General features: G+C 43.3%; 2 protein-coding genes and 2 non-coding genes across 4 annotated transcripts; 2 read left to right on the top strand and 2 right to left on the bottom strand.

Moving 5' to 3' along the window:
- The first annotated feature begins 994 nt into the window (after positions 1-994).
- Positions 995-10,247, top strand: LOC138953608 (alpha-1A adrenergic receptor-like). The gene is made up of 3 exons (XM_070325479.1): positions 995-1,749; positions 6,194-6,347; positions 9,081-10,247. Exons 1-3 carry the CDS (start codon positions 1,475-1,477, stop codon positions 9,711-9,713), a joined length of 1,062 nt encoding a protein of 353 aa, XP_070181580.1. The 5' UTR covers positions 995-1,474; the 3' UTR covers positions 9,714-10,247.
- On the top strand, positions 9,805-15,568 carry LOC138953388 (uro-adherence factor A-like). The gene is made up of 3 exons (XM_070325188.1): positions 9,805-9,813; positions 11,717-12,157; positions 15,287-15,568. Exons 1-3 carry the CDS (start codon positions 9,805-9,807, stop codon positions 15,566-15,568), a joined length of 732 nt encoding a protein of 243 aa, XP_070181289.1.
- On the bottom strand, positions 12,837-12,909 carry Trnak-cuu (transfer RNA lysine (anticodon CUU)). Its single transcript has one exon. It is a non-coding gene; the product is annotated as a tRNA-Lys (tRNA).
- On the bottom strand, positions 14,324-14,396 carry Trnak-cuu (transfer RNA lysine (anticodon CUU)). Its single transcript has one exon. It is a non-coding gene; the product is annotated as a tRNA-Lys (tRNA).
- Positions 15,569-15,960: the final 392 nt, after the last annotated feature.

Below are 15,960 nucleotides of genomic sequence, written 5' to 3'. Positions count from 1 at the left end.
GATTGAAATGCGTGTGTTCCCCTCTTTTAGTCACGGTCGCAGACGAGTCCAAGATTACCCAGAACTATCCTTGGCGGCAAAACCCGAAGAAATCATTCGTAAAAAAATTACCAGAGTCCGGGCTTCGTCGAAGATTACTTGACCAAAATTTGAAACAAATTGGTTCAAAAATGAGAGCGTGACAGTGCCGCCTCAACTTTCACAAAAAGCCGGATATAAAAAAAATACGGAAAAAAACGTCTGGAGATATAATACTCGGCTCAGGAACTCTCATGAAGATCGGTCCAGTACTGAGTGTCTCAGAATCGCGTTATACACACACACACACACACACACACACACACACACACACACACACACACACACACATACACACACACACACACAGTAACACTAACACATGTGCACAAAATGAACACACACACACACCGCGCGAGAGAAAAAGACTTTTGACCGTGACGTAATCTTTTTATGACGCTATATTTCTCGTCAATGTGTGACGCGTTCGGCTGTTCTATGAGACTGCCTGGCTGTCTGTGGCTCCGCGAATTCCCCCCGCCGCCAAGTCGTTTTTTTGTGGTTTATTTCGCATTTAGGTCCCAGGTAACATTATGAAGTTTTAATACGATCAATCGGACCTATTATCAAGTTAGTGTATCAACTTTTGAACGAACTGCGCCCAGTAGTTTCCCAGCAATAAGCTGTTAAGTCGAGACACACACACACACACACACACACAATTAAAGTCTGCTGGACCCTTGGCCTTGTACTAGCGTACTCGGGGACATGACGTATGATATATTTGACTCGTGACGGCTGTGACGACATTTTTCTACTTCTTTAAGAACCGGAAGTATGAGTTTCTCCCAAAAATAGGAAAGCCGAGACTAATAACGGAGGCCACCATGGGCCAAGTCCCAAACCCTACTGCAAGTCGTGAACTTTCGTCCTTTTCTGCATGACGTCACATAAAATTATCTGTTACATGTACCATTGTTCTGCAGAAAACAAATAACTTGTTGTGTGACACCATGCGTGTCAATTTTGTCGGGCTACACGACAAAAAGCGCAGTCTTACAGCAATAACCCTTGCGGTGGATTGTTCATGCACCTTTAGGATCTTCTGCGTCTTCAAGAAAAATGTTTTGAACATTGGGAACATTTTGTTCAGATGAGATGTTATGCAACTTTCCAGAACTAGTCTACGGGTTTTGTTACTCTTCCCGAAGGTCGCATTTGACAGCTTATTATTCGCTGTTGTTGTACATGTCTTGAGAGCATTCCAGTCCTCTTCCAATCTTCATAGCACTTTGCGCACACACACAAAAAGTAAACTCTTGAGTTTTTCTATTTTTCACTTTTATTTTAATGCAGTTGACATTTGTAGAGGATTTAGCCTTGACCCTTGTCTGTCATTTCAGATTTTATTTTATGATCTAATTCCTCCGATACCCGCCTTCTCCTCGCTGATACCATGAGCACCTCCCCGAATGACTCATTTCTCTTCGACCCCCATGCCGCACCAGTTGACATTCGCAACCTAGACGTCAACATCCTCATAAGTCTTCTGATCTCCCTGATCGCGATCATGGCTTTAGCGGGCAACATCTTGGTCATTTTTGCCGTGTTCCACTGCCATCGACTGAGAGAGAAAAAGTCCAACCTCTTCATCGTCAACCTGTCAGTCACAGACCTTTTGAGTGCCTCCGTGGTCATGGTCAGCTCAGTCGTAGCCGTTATATTTGACAGGTAGGTGACAATCTTCGTAGCTCGGTTTTACCTAATGATCTTTATATATTTTAACCATAACTTTCGGCCATCTATGGCTTGGGTGTGGTTCAGTTTTAAGTACCTGCTCCTTCCTTCCTGTATATTTTATCAAAGGATCGGCAGGCACACCAAAGAAAGTGTTTTTATTATGGGGGCCAGGAGGCCCCCATTCTATACGGATAGTTTCGAGGTTGACCATGGGCAGCCCCATTTTGTTGTGAATTACGTCATCAGTTTGTGTACACAGGAAGTTGTGACATCCGTCACCCTATGGGAGGGGTGAAGGCAACATTGTTCATCAGTAGAAAGTTGTGAAATCCGTCACCTACTCTAAGGGAGGTGTGACGGCAAAATTGTTCAACAAAAACATCATAGGCGGAACCGCAACAAACTCAAACCATTCATACTACTCTGCATTTGAGTGACTTATATACCAACATTTTTATGTTTTATTTTCAGCACAGGTGTAGGAAAAATCATGAACCAAAATGTTATTTATTTTCTAATTTAACATTTGTTTTACAAATTTGGCCATGGTCTTTCAAACATACAGTGACATTAAACATTGTTATGTTAAAAAAAAAATTAAAAAAAAAGCTTTTGTGCACAAATCAGAAAATACATTGTACATTTTACCTACAGGCCAAACAAGAGATCCAAGCAAGTTGCACTGATCTAGAAATATATTTTTAGATCAATGGCAAGTTGTCAAAAACAGGCGCTTGCATTTGGATGTGTCCAATGATAGTAGGTTTGGTTGTGATAAATCAGAATAATGTAGGAATAAAAATGTATGACAGTTTGGTATGATGACATGTAATTCACATATGCTGAAATATAAAATCATACATCATATAATATTAATATGGCTGTTGCCATGACCATGAACCCCAAAAAAGGTTTAATGTTATGTAAATCAAAATACCAAAATCAAGCACCTATTAGTCTGGTCTACGGCGCGGGAAGATTGATGCCTTCGTAAACGTTGAACGTTGGCCAATAATGATTTTAACAATGTTGTGTCGTTTTGTATTATGTTGTATTTTGTTGATCAATTGATAAATATGTCTTTCCAACATATTACAAATCAAACAGAAATAAAGTCTTAGAGAACTACAATAATTATTGTTGCCGTCAAAACCTTGCAAGGCCTCAACCGTTCTCACGAGATCAGTTACATTTCTCTCTCTCTCTCTCTCTCTCTCTCTCTCTCTCTCTCTCTCTCTCTCTCTCTCTCTCTCTCTCTCTCTCTCTCTCTCTCTCTCTCTCTCTCTCTCTCTCTCTCTCTCTCTCTCTCTCTCTCTCTCTCTCTGTATGTATGTCTTTGTCTGTGTCTCCCTCTGAGTCTCTCCGCTTCTGTCTTTCTATGTCTGTCTCTGTCTATGTGTGTGTGTGTCAGTGTGTGTGTGTCTCTCTCTCTCTCTCTCTCACTTTCTCTCTCTCTCATCTGACTCTTGGCACACAGATCAAAGCAGAGGTTAACTTGAGTGCACGTGTACCTAGGAGGGGGGGGGGTGATTTCTTGAATTAGCTGAGGGCGGAAGGAAATCGCTCACCTTCCACGTCCAAAACGTAGTGATATTGACACGCCAGATTAGTGCGGTAGCGTATTGTGCTAAGCAAGAAAGCGCGCTTTTCTGCCGGTATTCTTGTTAACTTCGCAATTTCCGGAAAACATCCACTTTCACTTTGAGACTGTTCTGTTTACATTCGACACTATCAAAACCACTTTGCAATACTGAAATAATTTTTTCTGTGTTCGAAAGCTACAGCCAATCGTTATTATGTCCCCTTAGGTACAGTTTTATAACATTATTGGCACATGTAAACAATAGGAATTAATTAATGAACTCTACGAAAAGGGCAGCCTTTAACCTCCCTGTTGGCACTCAGCATTTTTTTAAAATTCTCATCCACACTTTCAGTTTCAGCACTTCCCCCACCCGCCCCCCCTATCTCAGATGTAATTTGTAAATGACGTTTTCAGCCTTCAATCCACTATTTAACATAGTAAGTCAAGCTTTTCAAACCTTATTAATAATTGCTTTGATGTTTTGCTGATGTTCAGTTTATTATTTAATAAAGATCTCATGGTTCAAAATTTCATATTGTTTTTTTCAAAAAGCGTGTGTTCCATTTCAAACTGACCTCACTGATGTGAACTCCATTATTACTGTCACATCTGTTTTACAAATTACACCCATAATCCAAACCAACGCACAAACACACACACACACCACAACTACACACATATGTACTCGTTACCATTAGCCAACGCTCGTCACAACACTGTCAGTCTCAAGTCTAAATAATAATAGTATAAATCATAACTAATTTTCTTCACATCATCATAGACATAATGTTGCTTCACATGTTCTTTGTACAATCGTTGGTTTTCACAATAAATATTGCATTACTGTAATTGTCTTCTTTTTCTTTAACAATATCTTTCCAAAAACAAAACTCAAAGACCACACAAGCTATTGCAACCTACTCCTATCTCTGGTCTCTCTTCCTGGGTACAATGGTACCTAAGACTTACATTCAAATGCTTACATTTCCATGCTACCCACATTGTCAAAATACCAATAATTATTCAAAACAAATGTTAACTACTACCTAACTTCATTTCAGACCCACACCCATTATTATACACACATTTCACATTTAAACCATTAGTCGGCCCCCTGTCGATATTTATCGACTAAGTTCCTTGTAAACCTTTGCGATGGAGACTGACTGTCTGACTATTAGGGTTTAACGTCCTCTTAGACCAACTGGTCTATATTGGGACAAGTATTGGTAATACGCTGAAGATATGGTGTGATAATTTGATTCGAACAAGCCCGCTTTGGTTGTCTTCTTCGACACACCAGCATTGGGTTTGTCTCGTCAAAGTATCAAAATACGATCATGATAATCAGAGACGAGAGATGATGCATGCGTGTCTTCGTGTTTTCCAAGCCCTGAGACTTTCGCTGTGAACGTGGGATCTTTTTCGTGCGCATGTGTGCACACGGGGGTGTTCGGACACCGAAGAGAGTCTGCACAAACTGAAGTTGACTCCGGGAAATAAATCTCTCTCCGAACGTGGGGATCGAACCCACGCTGATAGCGACCAACTGGCTACAAAGCCAGCGCGCTACCAACTGGCTACAAAGCCAGCGCGCTACCAACTGAGCTACGTCCCCGCCCCCAAAGAGATGGAGACTGTCCCCCGAAAGCGGCGTATGGCTGCCTAAATGGCGGGGTAAAAGCGGTCATACACATAAGATCCCACTTGTTCGAAAACCACGAGTGTACCCGGGAGTTTCAGCCCCATGAACAAAGAAGAAGGAGACTGCAACATATATTTCTTGATTTGTTGCTTATCTGCTATAGCTATCCATCAAAAACGCCACCAAAAACCAGGGTTTCTTGCCGTTGTGTTAATGATAGTTGCATTTGTTTACAAGAAGGTTCAGCCTGACTATGGGGCAGAATGAAATATAATTAATAAACCCTGTGAGCTAAAGTCTGCAAAAAGGCTAACTGAAGTAAAAACGTGAAATATATCTCCGTTTTTTGACGGTTCAAATGGAGTCCTACCGTAAGAGAGCGGCAATTTGTTTTCAAGGGCAGGTGTGGTCTAGGACCTACATAACGCCATGCCAAAATCAAATGAGCCCATTTTTGAGCAGAAGAAAAGCTGGGCCAGTATGCAAGAGTCGAGTGTAGACTTTAGTCCGGGATAAACTGCGTTGAGGGTACACTGTGACTTTATCCGGGATAAACTGCGTTGAGGGTACACTGTGACTTTATCCGGGATAAACTGCGTTGAGGGTACACTGTGACTTTAGTCCGGGATAAACTGCGTTGAGGGTACACTGTGACTTTAGTCCGGGATAAACTGCGTTGAGGGTACACTGTGACTTTATCCGGGATAAACTGCGTTGAGGGTACACTGTGACTTTAGTCCGGGATAAACTGCGTTGAGGGTACACTGTGACTTTATCTGGGATAAACTGCGTTGAGGGTACACTGTGACTTTAGTCCGGGATAAACTGCGTTGAGGGTACACTGTGACTTTATCCGGGATAAACTGCGTTGAGGGTACACTGTGACTTTAGTCCAGGATAAACTGCGTTGAGGGTACACTGTGACTTTATCCGGGATAAACTGCGTTGAGGGTACACTGTGACTTTATCCGGGATAAACTGCGTTGAGGGTACACTGTTACTTTATCCGGGATAAACTGCGTTGAGGGTACACTGTGACTTTATCCGGGACTGAAGTCGCTAAGCTTGACTCTTGCATACCGGCCCAGATCATCCAAATGCACATATGTTTCTGATCAAAAAGGTTGCTTAGTGTTTAACATTTATTGGGCCATACCCCTGAAAAAATATCCGTAACATGTTGTGGCTGTGTTGGACGATTTCAGGTGGCCCATGGGCAAAGTGTGGTGCTCTATGGTGTGCGGGGCCAACTACTGTTTTATCATCGTGTCCATGCTGACCCTGTCCCTCATCAGCCTTGACCGCTACATGGCCATCCACTACCCGCTCCGCCACATCGTGTTGGTCAATAAGCGCAAGGTAATACAATGGAACCCCCTCTCAAGAACTCCCACATTCTGAGAAATCAGATCTTAACAAAAAGAAACAGCTAATTCTGATACGACTCACTTTCGTAATAAATAATGTTTGAATCAGACACATGACCAATGTCTGGTTGAACGTCGACAGCGAGGTTATGCTGGGGTAAAACAAAAAGAAACTGGTCACTTTCTTGAAAATATTTCGAGCTACAGCTTTGAATCTTAAAACACTTCCAGGGTGTGATTACCCCCAGATATGATTTAAGTTTGGTTGACCATAGCCAAATGTCACAGCAGGGTCATGTTTGGTTGACCATAGCCAAATGTCACAGCAGGGTCATGTTTGGTTGACCATAGCCAAATGTCACAGCAGGGTCATGTTTGGTTGACCATAGCCAAATGTCACAGCAGGGTCATGTTTGGTTGACCAAAGCCAAATGTCACAGCAGGGTCATGTTTGGTTGACCATAGCCAAATGTCACAGCAGGGTCATGTTTGGTTGACCAAAGCCAAATGTCACAGCAGGGTCATGTTTGGTTGACCATAGCCAAATGTCACAGCAGGGTCATGTTTGGTTGACCATAGCCAAATGTCACAGCAGGGTCATGTTTGGTTGACCATAGCCAAATGTCACAGCAGGGTCATGTTTGGTTGACCATAGCCAAATGTCACAGCAGGGTCATGTTTGGTTGACCATAGCCAAATGTCACAGCAGGGTAATGTTTGGTTGACCATAGCCAAATGTCACAGCAGGGTCATGTTTGGTTGACCATAGCCAAATGTCACAGCAGGGTCATGTTTGGTTGACCATAGCCAAATGTCACAGCAGGGTCATGTTTGGTTGACCATAGCCAAATGTCACAGCAGGGTCATGTTTGGTTGACCATAGCCAAATGTCACAGCAGGGTCATGTTTGGGTCAAGGAATAAAAACATCATTATTTTCTTGCACGCTTTTGACCCTAAAGCATTAAACACGTGTTGGTGACCTCTAGACACGGCCCAAGGCTGGTTGATCCTGGTCACATTTCAGGGTTACAGCGGGGTCATGTTGGATTAAAGCCCCACTCCGCCTCACATTAGGTTTACAGAACGATGGAATCTTTCACGAAATAATCAATTCTAACCTTATGGAACACACTTACAAAAGCATTTAACAGCATTGAATGACACATTCGTTTGAATGGCTATCTAGCATGCATAAACCACACACCAGTTCTCGTGGTTTATTCACCCCCAATCGGCCCCCTTCCCCCCACCTCCCCCCGAGCCGTCGTGGCCCCGTGTGACCCACTTTCCTTTTTTTTTTACAGACGTAATAAATTTAGTCGTCAGGTTGTGGTTTCAATGCGACTCTGTATCTGCAATAGCACGTTATTGTGTACCTCTGAATCTAAAATACAACAAACGACCGCGAGTGACACGAACACGCGGTTGACTTCAAAGAAACTAGTGATATGCAGAAAAGTCGTCTGCTTGAGCAATGGTAAGATGCAGCTCATGAGATGTGATTTTAGCACTGTCGCTGCAGTACGTTTTAAAGCACGATACTCGTTCTGCACAGGCACGGCAACAAACAATATCAAATGTTTGGAAATCTCAGTCGACTGGCATTCCAATAAAAGGGAAAGTTACATGGTTTTCGGTAGCTTACTTCCCGCCATCAAGTCAAAAGAGCTGCATCTTTACAGTTACTATTCAACTGGCACAACCTTGCATGACCTGCATCCGGGCTCCCTTTTTTCAAACTTTCAAAACTTCGAATTGTACTGATCCTGTTTTGATGAAAACAGAATTCTTTCATGATTTAAGAAAGTTTGTCTTTCATACTGTCAATTTATCATTTAGATTTTAAAAGTTAGGTCTAGCGCCAAAAACGAAGCTTCCAATTTCCTTATACTATAGTAGGCCTACATCCATTTCTAACTGCACGAAATAAATTCTTTGAAAATGTTTTAATCTCAACGGAAAGCAGCCAGGATGTTCCCGAGCGGCAGGCGTTCAAATCGAAGTATGTTTGTACTGTATGTAAAAACTCGGGGAGCTCAGTGATCAGAAACAGATGGTTCACGGGAGGCTGAGGGTGGCTTTAGAAATAGAACATTATATATTTTTCTATTTTGTTTGTAAAGCTAGAGCTTTAAAACTTCAAACTATCATAATTTTGTTTTACCTCCAGACATGACCCTTGTCAGACTGACACTAGTGACATTTCAAAGTCCCGGTGGGGTCACATTTGTGTCAAAATATGGACAGATATGAACCAGTGTCAAAAGTTCGCGTCCTAACAGTGTCCTAAAGGCCTATAAATGGATAAACAAAAAAGTATCCAATCTCTAATATTTCCATGTAATGAAAGCAGGTCTACCAGAGTAGTGAAATAGATAACAGAGACGATTGTCTTGATTTCTTGCAATTGCATGTTATGTCACCATTCTAACACATTACAGGCATAATGATTGGACATCATAAGTTACATGTTTTGCTTTTGTGATAAATACTGATGAGTGACTTTCAGGGTGTTCACATCTGTACTCAGTATACTTGAATCCAAGTAATTTATCTGATTTAAACAACATAACTGGAAAGACCATTCATCCCCCCCCCACCACATTCAACAAACAGAGTGATTTTACATGAAGTAGTGTCTATACAGTGGAAGCTACCTCTGATTTACATAATGTATGACGAAGGTGAGTTTTATGAGCATTTGCCCTCTTTTTTTTATCAAGGTGCTGGTCCTCATCGCCTACACCTGGCTGCAGGGACTCGCCTTTGGCCTGGCCCCCATCCTCTGTGACTGGGTGGAGTACGATTACTGGGAGGTCACGTGCGCCATCCAGTGGTATCTCTATGGCAACCCCGTTCTGATCTACGTCATCGTGACCTTCATCCTGTGCTTCATGCTGCCTGGTGTGGTGATCACCATCTCCTACTGCACAATCCTCCGGACTGCCAAGAAGATGAAACCCCTCCCTCAGATCAAACCCATCCCTCAAATCAAATCCATCCCACAGACATCTTCGGATGTTCTATCTGAAAGCTCTATTGTAATAAGCCCCAAGCCTCGGGTTTTATCGAATACGTTACACAAGAGAGTTGGTTTCGCACACGAAGGCTCTAAGGCCGTGCGCAGTCTTCTGATCGTGGTGCTGGCGTTCTTCATCTGCATGACGCCGTTCAGCGTCATTAAGCTGTACAAAGTAGCGTTCGGTGACCCCTTGCCTGGCTATGCCAGCATTCTGGCCACGTTCTTTCAGTTCATGAGCAGCGCCGTGAACCCCTTCATTTACGCCTTGTTCCGGCAAGACTTTCAGTTGGCTTTTCTCCAAATCCTGTGCCCATCCTTGCATTCACGTGGCTAATAATTGTTTACGACTTCGCATCGAACTTGTGACCTCAACAAACGTACTTCGCAAACAAGATCGTTTCCCGTAATAATCAGACGTCTTAGGAATGAGCAGGGTAAGGCCGGTGTCACGAACTGAAAACTCTGCCTGAACAATCCTTCTCATTGCGGTCAATGCGCATGCGCTATCATGGGGAGATTAATCAGGTCGTGAACAACCTCACCCTTACCCTTACCCTAACCCTAATCCTAACCCTAACCCTAAATCTAACCCATGGTTCGTTCGGTCAAAGGGTCGCATTTTTTTTAAGTCCAAGATTGGCGCATGCGCATTGACCGCAATGAGAAGGATTGTTCAGCAGTGGTTTCAGTTCGTGACACCGGCCGTAGACAAAAACTTAACGTTGGGGAATATTTTTGAAGCTAAATCTTTGGAGCTTTGCCCACTTCTAGGGTTTGATGATGTAGTCAATTTGCATTTTGCTGTTGCTAACGGCTTCCGTCGGTTGGCGAGGGAGGTGGATGAGATAGGATGACACAGGAATAAAGTATGCCATGCAAGTATTTGTTGCTGTTGTCACATCTGTTGTGGACGGAATGAAGAGAAAGACTTGAGTGTCATTGTGTGTGTGTCCGTAAGTGAGTGATAGTCCAGTGAGTCCGGCCCGTACACATCTCATCATAACATCAAATCATCGTCGAATAAAAGTTCCCTCCTTTTGGATCACAAATAGCTGATCAGTAGTTTCCTGTTCGTTCTTAGTACCTGGTTACACATGCATGTAATAATAATAATAGTAATAACAAGAAATTCCTCCGAGGTAGGAAAAACACCCCCGTCCTTACCATTCTCACTGCCACCAACTGAGAAGGCACTGCTAACAAGTGTGGTTAAAATAAGTTGATTGAGTGGACAAAGAGACAGGCGGAGAAAAAGACAAATCAATATAACTCTTTCTGTAACACCTACTGACCGCATACAGAAAACAAAAGATCCCGAAAAAAAAAAATCGGTTTGCGCTGTGCGCTGAGAGCAGGTATTGAAATATCTCATCGACCAGATTTTGTCCGGGGTGTATCTGCCGCTTCGCCGGGTAGCAAATAGAGCCGAATACCCGGCTTGAGTGGCGCACTGTACGCCGGCTTCGAACCATGGACCCGTCAAGCTTAGGTCCCTTCCAGACTCATGGAATGGGAACAGCACGAACATGATTCAGGGGCCATAATGCCATTCCTGATCATATCATGTCGAGTCCCATACTTGTCGATGATGATGATAAAATCGTTTATTTAACGTCACTCTGTAAAAACATTGGCGACATTTGTCTTAGGATACTTGTCGACGACGCCCTAGGTACCACATCACAAACAGAACTGTGCAATACACAGGTGTTTTCTACAGACACACTCAAACACACACACACACACAGAGAAGCCGTATATATATATATATCTATATCTATTGTATAAATATATAGAGATAGATAAGAGTGTATTTTTCGCGTGGCTATAAATTGATTCGACCTTTGCACTTTTACAGTGAGGATAATTTACGGGTCCAATTTACGTTCTGGACACTGCGCGTGACCTTCTAAAAATAGTAACAGAACGCCGGGAATATCCGAAGATGCCACCCTCATGCTATAGTGCACCATACGAAGGAAGGGAAGTAAACGCTGAAAACATGGAGAAGATAAGGAAGAGTTATGCCGTAGTTGATCCCCCAAAAAAACCAAAATCCACCAATAACTCCCTAACCGTGTGTTTGACTGGTCCCAATTTTTGTAAGGACCGTCTCAGGAATGTATAGAACCTGTTCACCAAGTTTGGTGACGATCGGTCCGTTCATTCTTGAGATCTACTTGCGAACACAAACAAACACACAAACACATCGAGTGAAACCTATACACACCCCTATACCGGGGGTGTAATAAGCACATTGATTGCAAGAGGTAAACAGAAGAATGCTTAAGAAACAAATTCGTTGAAAAAGTAAAAAATGTTGATATACCGTTTAAGCACGAATGTCGGATAAAACCTAAAACACACAGGTATTATAGGGTCCTTCAGATTCCAAGTCACTACAGCAACAGCAGCGGCCAATCAGAGGTCGAGATCATAGAATCCAATGGCAGCCGTCGCCTTGGTAGCGATCGACGTCATAGCCGTGACCAGTTCAGCTCCCTGGACGAGATCGCAGAGGAGAGCTGCGAGACAATAAATTCCGGTAGCAGCCGTCGCCTTGGTAACGAGTTACATCACGGGGGTGACGAGTTAAGCTCCCCACACAAGATTGAAGAGGAGGAGGACCTGCACGGGGAAGACAATGCAGACGAGAGCAGCAAAGAAGTTCTTGAAGGCTCTGGGTCTCTTGACGAATCAGATGCTCTCAGAGACTCACGTGACTACGGAGACCCACAAGCTGTTGGGCCCGAGACCTCAACTTCAGAGGACAGCTCTGTTTTTCCTTCAAACCGGACTGACCGTTTGACCAGTCAGCGAACGACAGAATAAAAGGATGCCACAGCAAGCAATGTATCCAAACAGGGGCAATAAGACTTGCAGTAGCAGTTGCGGTAATACTGACAAGTCAGTGTTTTGTAAGTAATTTTTAACGAGTCCATCTCTCAACAGAGGGGGAAACATACGCTCTCCAATATTATAATGAGCAAGTACAAAATGCTGCGGAAAATAATGTGAGGAGTTTTTTTGCAGTAAAACAACAGCACCGTTTTACCGCAGCATTCTCTTTTTTCATTTTACTGCAGAAATATATTTGCCTGCGGAAAAAAACACTGATGCTTGGGCGGATGCTAACATTATTCAGAAATGACGTTTTTTCTGCAGCATTCATGTTTTTCTGCAGTTTAACTGAATAAAGTCATAATCCGCTAAGGATAGTTTTAGGCAAAGCGTAGTCTTAGAACCTGTCCTTACTATACACCTAAATCACAAACAAACTGAATAAGAAGAGGACTAATTAAGTGGTCGAAGACTAAACGATGCAGACAATGGTTTAAAAATAATAGTTCCTCAATACCCTTTAAGCACGAATGTCAAATAAAACGTAAAACACACAAGTGTAGTCCGGTCAAGAAAAAAAAGAGAAAAACAGAAAGGATAGGTTTAAAAGAAATATCGCCGAATGTGGGGCTCGAACCCACGACCCCGGAATTAAGAGTCCCGTGCTCTACCGACTGAGCTAACCGGGCCGATACTTCAACAAAAATGTAGGCAAACTTATCACTGTAACAGTTCTCATAGATGGGCTACTCAGGGAACCCCCACGCCCCAACTAACAGTATCGGCCGCCAGTGGAACGCTTTGTTACAACTTGTGAGCAGAGGAGGTTGCCCTTCAAGCAACGGACGATGGCTTATGGCCCTTTTGAATCGCCTCTACTCAAATTTTGACCTCTCAACTTGAAACGGGGCGGGGATATAGCTCAGTTGGTAGCGCGCTGGATTTGTATTCTGTTGGCCGCTGTCAGCGTGAGTTCGATCCCAGGTTCGGCGGAAATTTATTTCACAGAGTCAACTTTGTGTGCAGACTCTCTTCGGTGTCCGAACCTCCCCCCGTGTACACTACATTGGGTGTGCACGTTAAAGATCCCACGATTGACAAAAGGGTCTTTCCTGGCAAAATTGCTTAGGCACAGTTAATAATTGTCTACCTATACCCGTGTGACTTGGAATAATAGGCCGTGAAAGGTAAATATGCGCCGAAATGGCTGCAATCTACTGGTCGTATAAAATTTCATCTCACACGGCATCACTGCAGAGCGCCTAGAACTGTACCCACGGAATATGCGCGATATAAGACTCATTGATTGAAACGCCCAATAGGACCCAGTTCATGAATCGGATACGGAAGAAGAAGAATGAATTTCAGTTGTTCCTACTACCACTTACATACCCCACTCTTCTATAATGTAAAACCAATCGGATACACCTAAACACACAAAAATATACCATGGCTTTTCCAGTTTAGTATGTAAAGCACTTTACAAAAGCACACAAAGGTCAACATATGAAATAAGCACATTGATTGCAAGAGGAAAACAGAAGAATGCTCAAGAAACAAATTTGTTGAAATTTTTTTTTTTTATATACTGTTTAACAACAAATGTCGGATAAAACGTAAAACACACGGGTGTTAGGGTCCTTCAGATTCCAAGTCCCTACAGCAACAGCAGCGGCCATTCCGGCAGAGGTCGAGATCATAGAATCCAATGGCAGACGTCGCCTTGGTAGCGATCGACGTCTTAGCCGTGACCAGTTCAGCTCCCTGGACGAGATCGCAGAGGAAAGCTGCGAGACAATAAATTTCGGTAGCAGCCGTCGCCTTGGTAACGAGTTACATCACGGGCGTGACGAGTTGAGGATAGTTTTAGGCAAAGCGGTGTCTTAGAAACTGTCCTTACTGTACACCTAAAACACAAACAAACTGAAGAAGAAGAGGACTAATTAAGTGGTCGAAGACTAAACGATGCAGACAAAGGTTTAAAAATAATAATTCCTCGTTTACCGTCTAAGCACGAATGTCGAATTAAACGTAAAAGACACAAGTATAGTCCGGTCAAGAAAAAAAAGAGAAAAACAGAAAGGATAGGTTGAGGAAAAAAACCGCCCAATGTGGGGCTCGAACCCACGACCCCGGGATTAAGAGTCCCGTGCTCTACCGACTGAGCTAACCGGGCCGATACTTTAACTAGAATGTAGAACAACTTATCACTGCATCAGTTCTCATAGATGGGCTACTCAGGGAACCCCCACGCCCCGACTAATCTCGGCCGCCAGTGGAACCCTTTGTTACAACTTGTGAGCAGAGGAGGTTGCCCTTCAAGCAACGGACGATGGCTTATGGGCCCTTTGAATCGGCTCTACTCAAATTTTGACCGCTCAACTTGAAACGCCCAATGGGACCCGGTTCATGACACGGATACTAAAAAAGAAGAATAAATTTCAGTTGTTCCTACTACCACTTACATACCCCACTCTTCTATAATGTAAAACCAATCGGATATATCTAAACACACAAAAGTATACCATGGCTTTTCTAGTTTAGTAAGTTAAGTAAGGAAAACAGAAGAATGCTCAAGAAACAAATTCGTTTAAAAAAAAAATTATACCGTTTAAGCACGAATGTCGGATAAAACGTAAAACACACGGGTATTAGGGTCCTTCAGATTCCAAGTCCCTACAGCAACAGCAGCGCCCAATCAGAGATCGAGATCATAGAATCCAGTAGCAGCCGTCGCCTTGGTAGCGATCGACGTCATAGCCGTGACGAATTCAGCTCCCTGGACGAGATCGCAGAGGAAAGCTGCGAGACAATAAATTCCGGTAGCAGCTGTCGCCTTGGTAACGAGTTACATCACGGGGCCTGGCGTCTGGCATTATGGGGTGCTAGGACTGGTTGGTCTGGTGTCAGAATAATGTGACTGGGTGAGAAATGAAGCCTGTGCTGCGACTTCTGTCTTGTGTGTGGCGCACGTTATGATGTCAAAGCAGCACCGCCCTGATATGGCCGTTCGTGGTCGGCTGGGCGTTAAGCAAACAAACAAACAAACATCACGGGGGTGACGAGTTGAGCTCCCTGGACAAGACTGAAGAGCAGGAGGACCTGAATGCGGAAGACAATGCAGAAGAGAGCAGCAAGGGAGTTCTTGAAGGCGCTGGCTCTCTTGACGAATCAGATGCTCTCAGAGACTCACGTGACTACAGAGACCCACAAGCTGTTGGGCCCGAGACCTCAACTTCAGAGGACAGCTCTGTTTGTCCTTCAAACCGGACTGACCGTTTGACCAGTGTGCGAACGACAGAAGAAAAGGATGCCAAAGCAGGTAATGTACCCAAACAGGGGCAATAAGACTTGCAGTAGCAGTAGCGGTAATACTGACAAGTCAGTGTTTTTTGAGTAATTTTAAACGAGTCCATCTCTCAACAGAGGGGGAACACACGCTCTCCAATATTATAATGAGCAGGTACAAAATGCTGCGAAAAAAATGTAAGGAGTTTTTCTGCAGTAAAACAACAGCACCGTTTTACCGCAGCATCCTCTATATTAATTTTTCTGCAGAAAAATATTTGCCTGCGGAAAAAAATACCGATGTTTGGGTGGATGATGACATTATTCAGAAATGACGGTTTTTCTGCAACATTTATGTTTTTCCGCAGTTTAACTGAATAAAGTCATAATCCGCTAAGGATAGTTTTAGGCAAAGCGGTGTCTTAGAAACTGTCCTTACTGTACACCTAAAA

The sequence above is a fragment of the Littorina saxatilis genome, linkage group LG17, assembly GCF_037325665.1.
Source record: "Littorina saxatilis isolate snail1 linkage group LG17, US_GU_Lsax_2.0, whole genome shotgun sequence".
NCBI lineage: Eukaryota > Metazoa > Mollusca > Gastropoda > Littorinimorpha > Littorinidae > Littorina > Littorina saxatilis.
The sequence above is the reverse complement of the archived record's forward strand: the minus strand, read 5'-3'. Positions and strand labels throughout refer to the sequence as shown.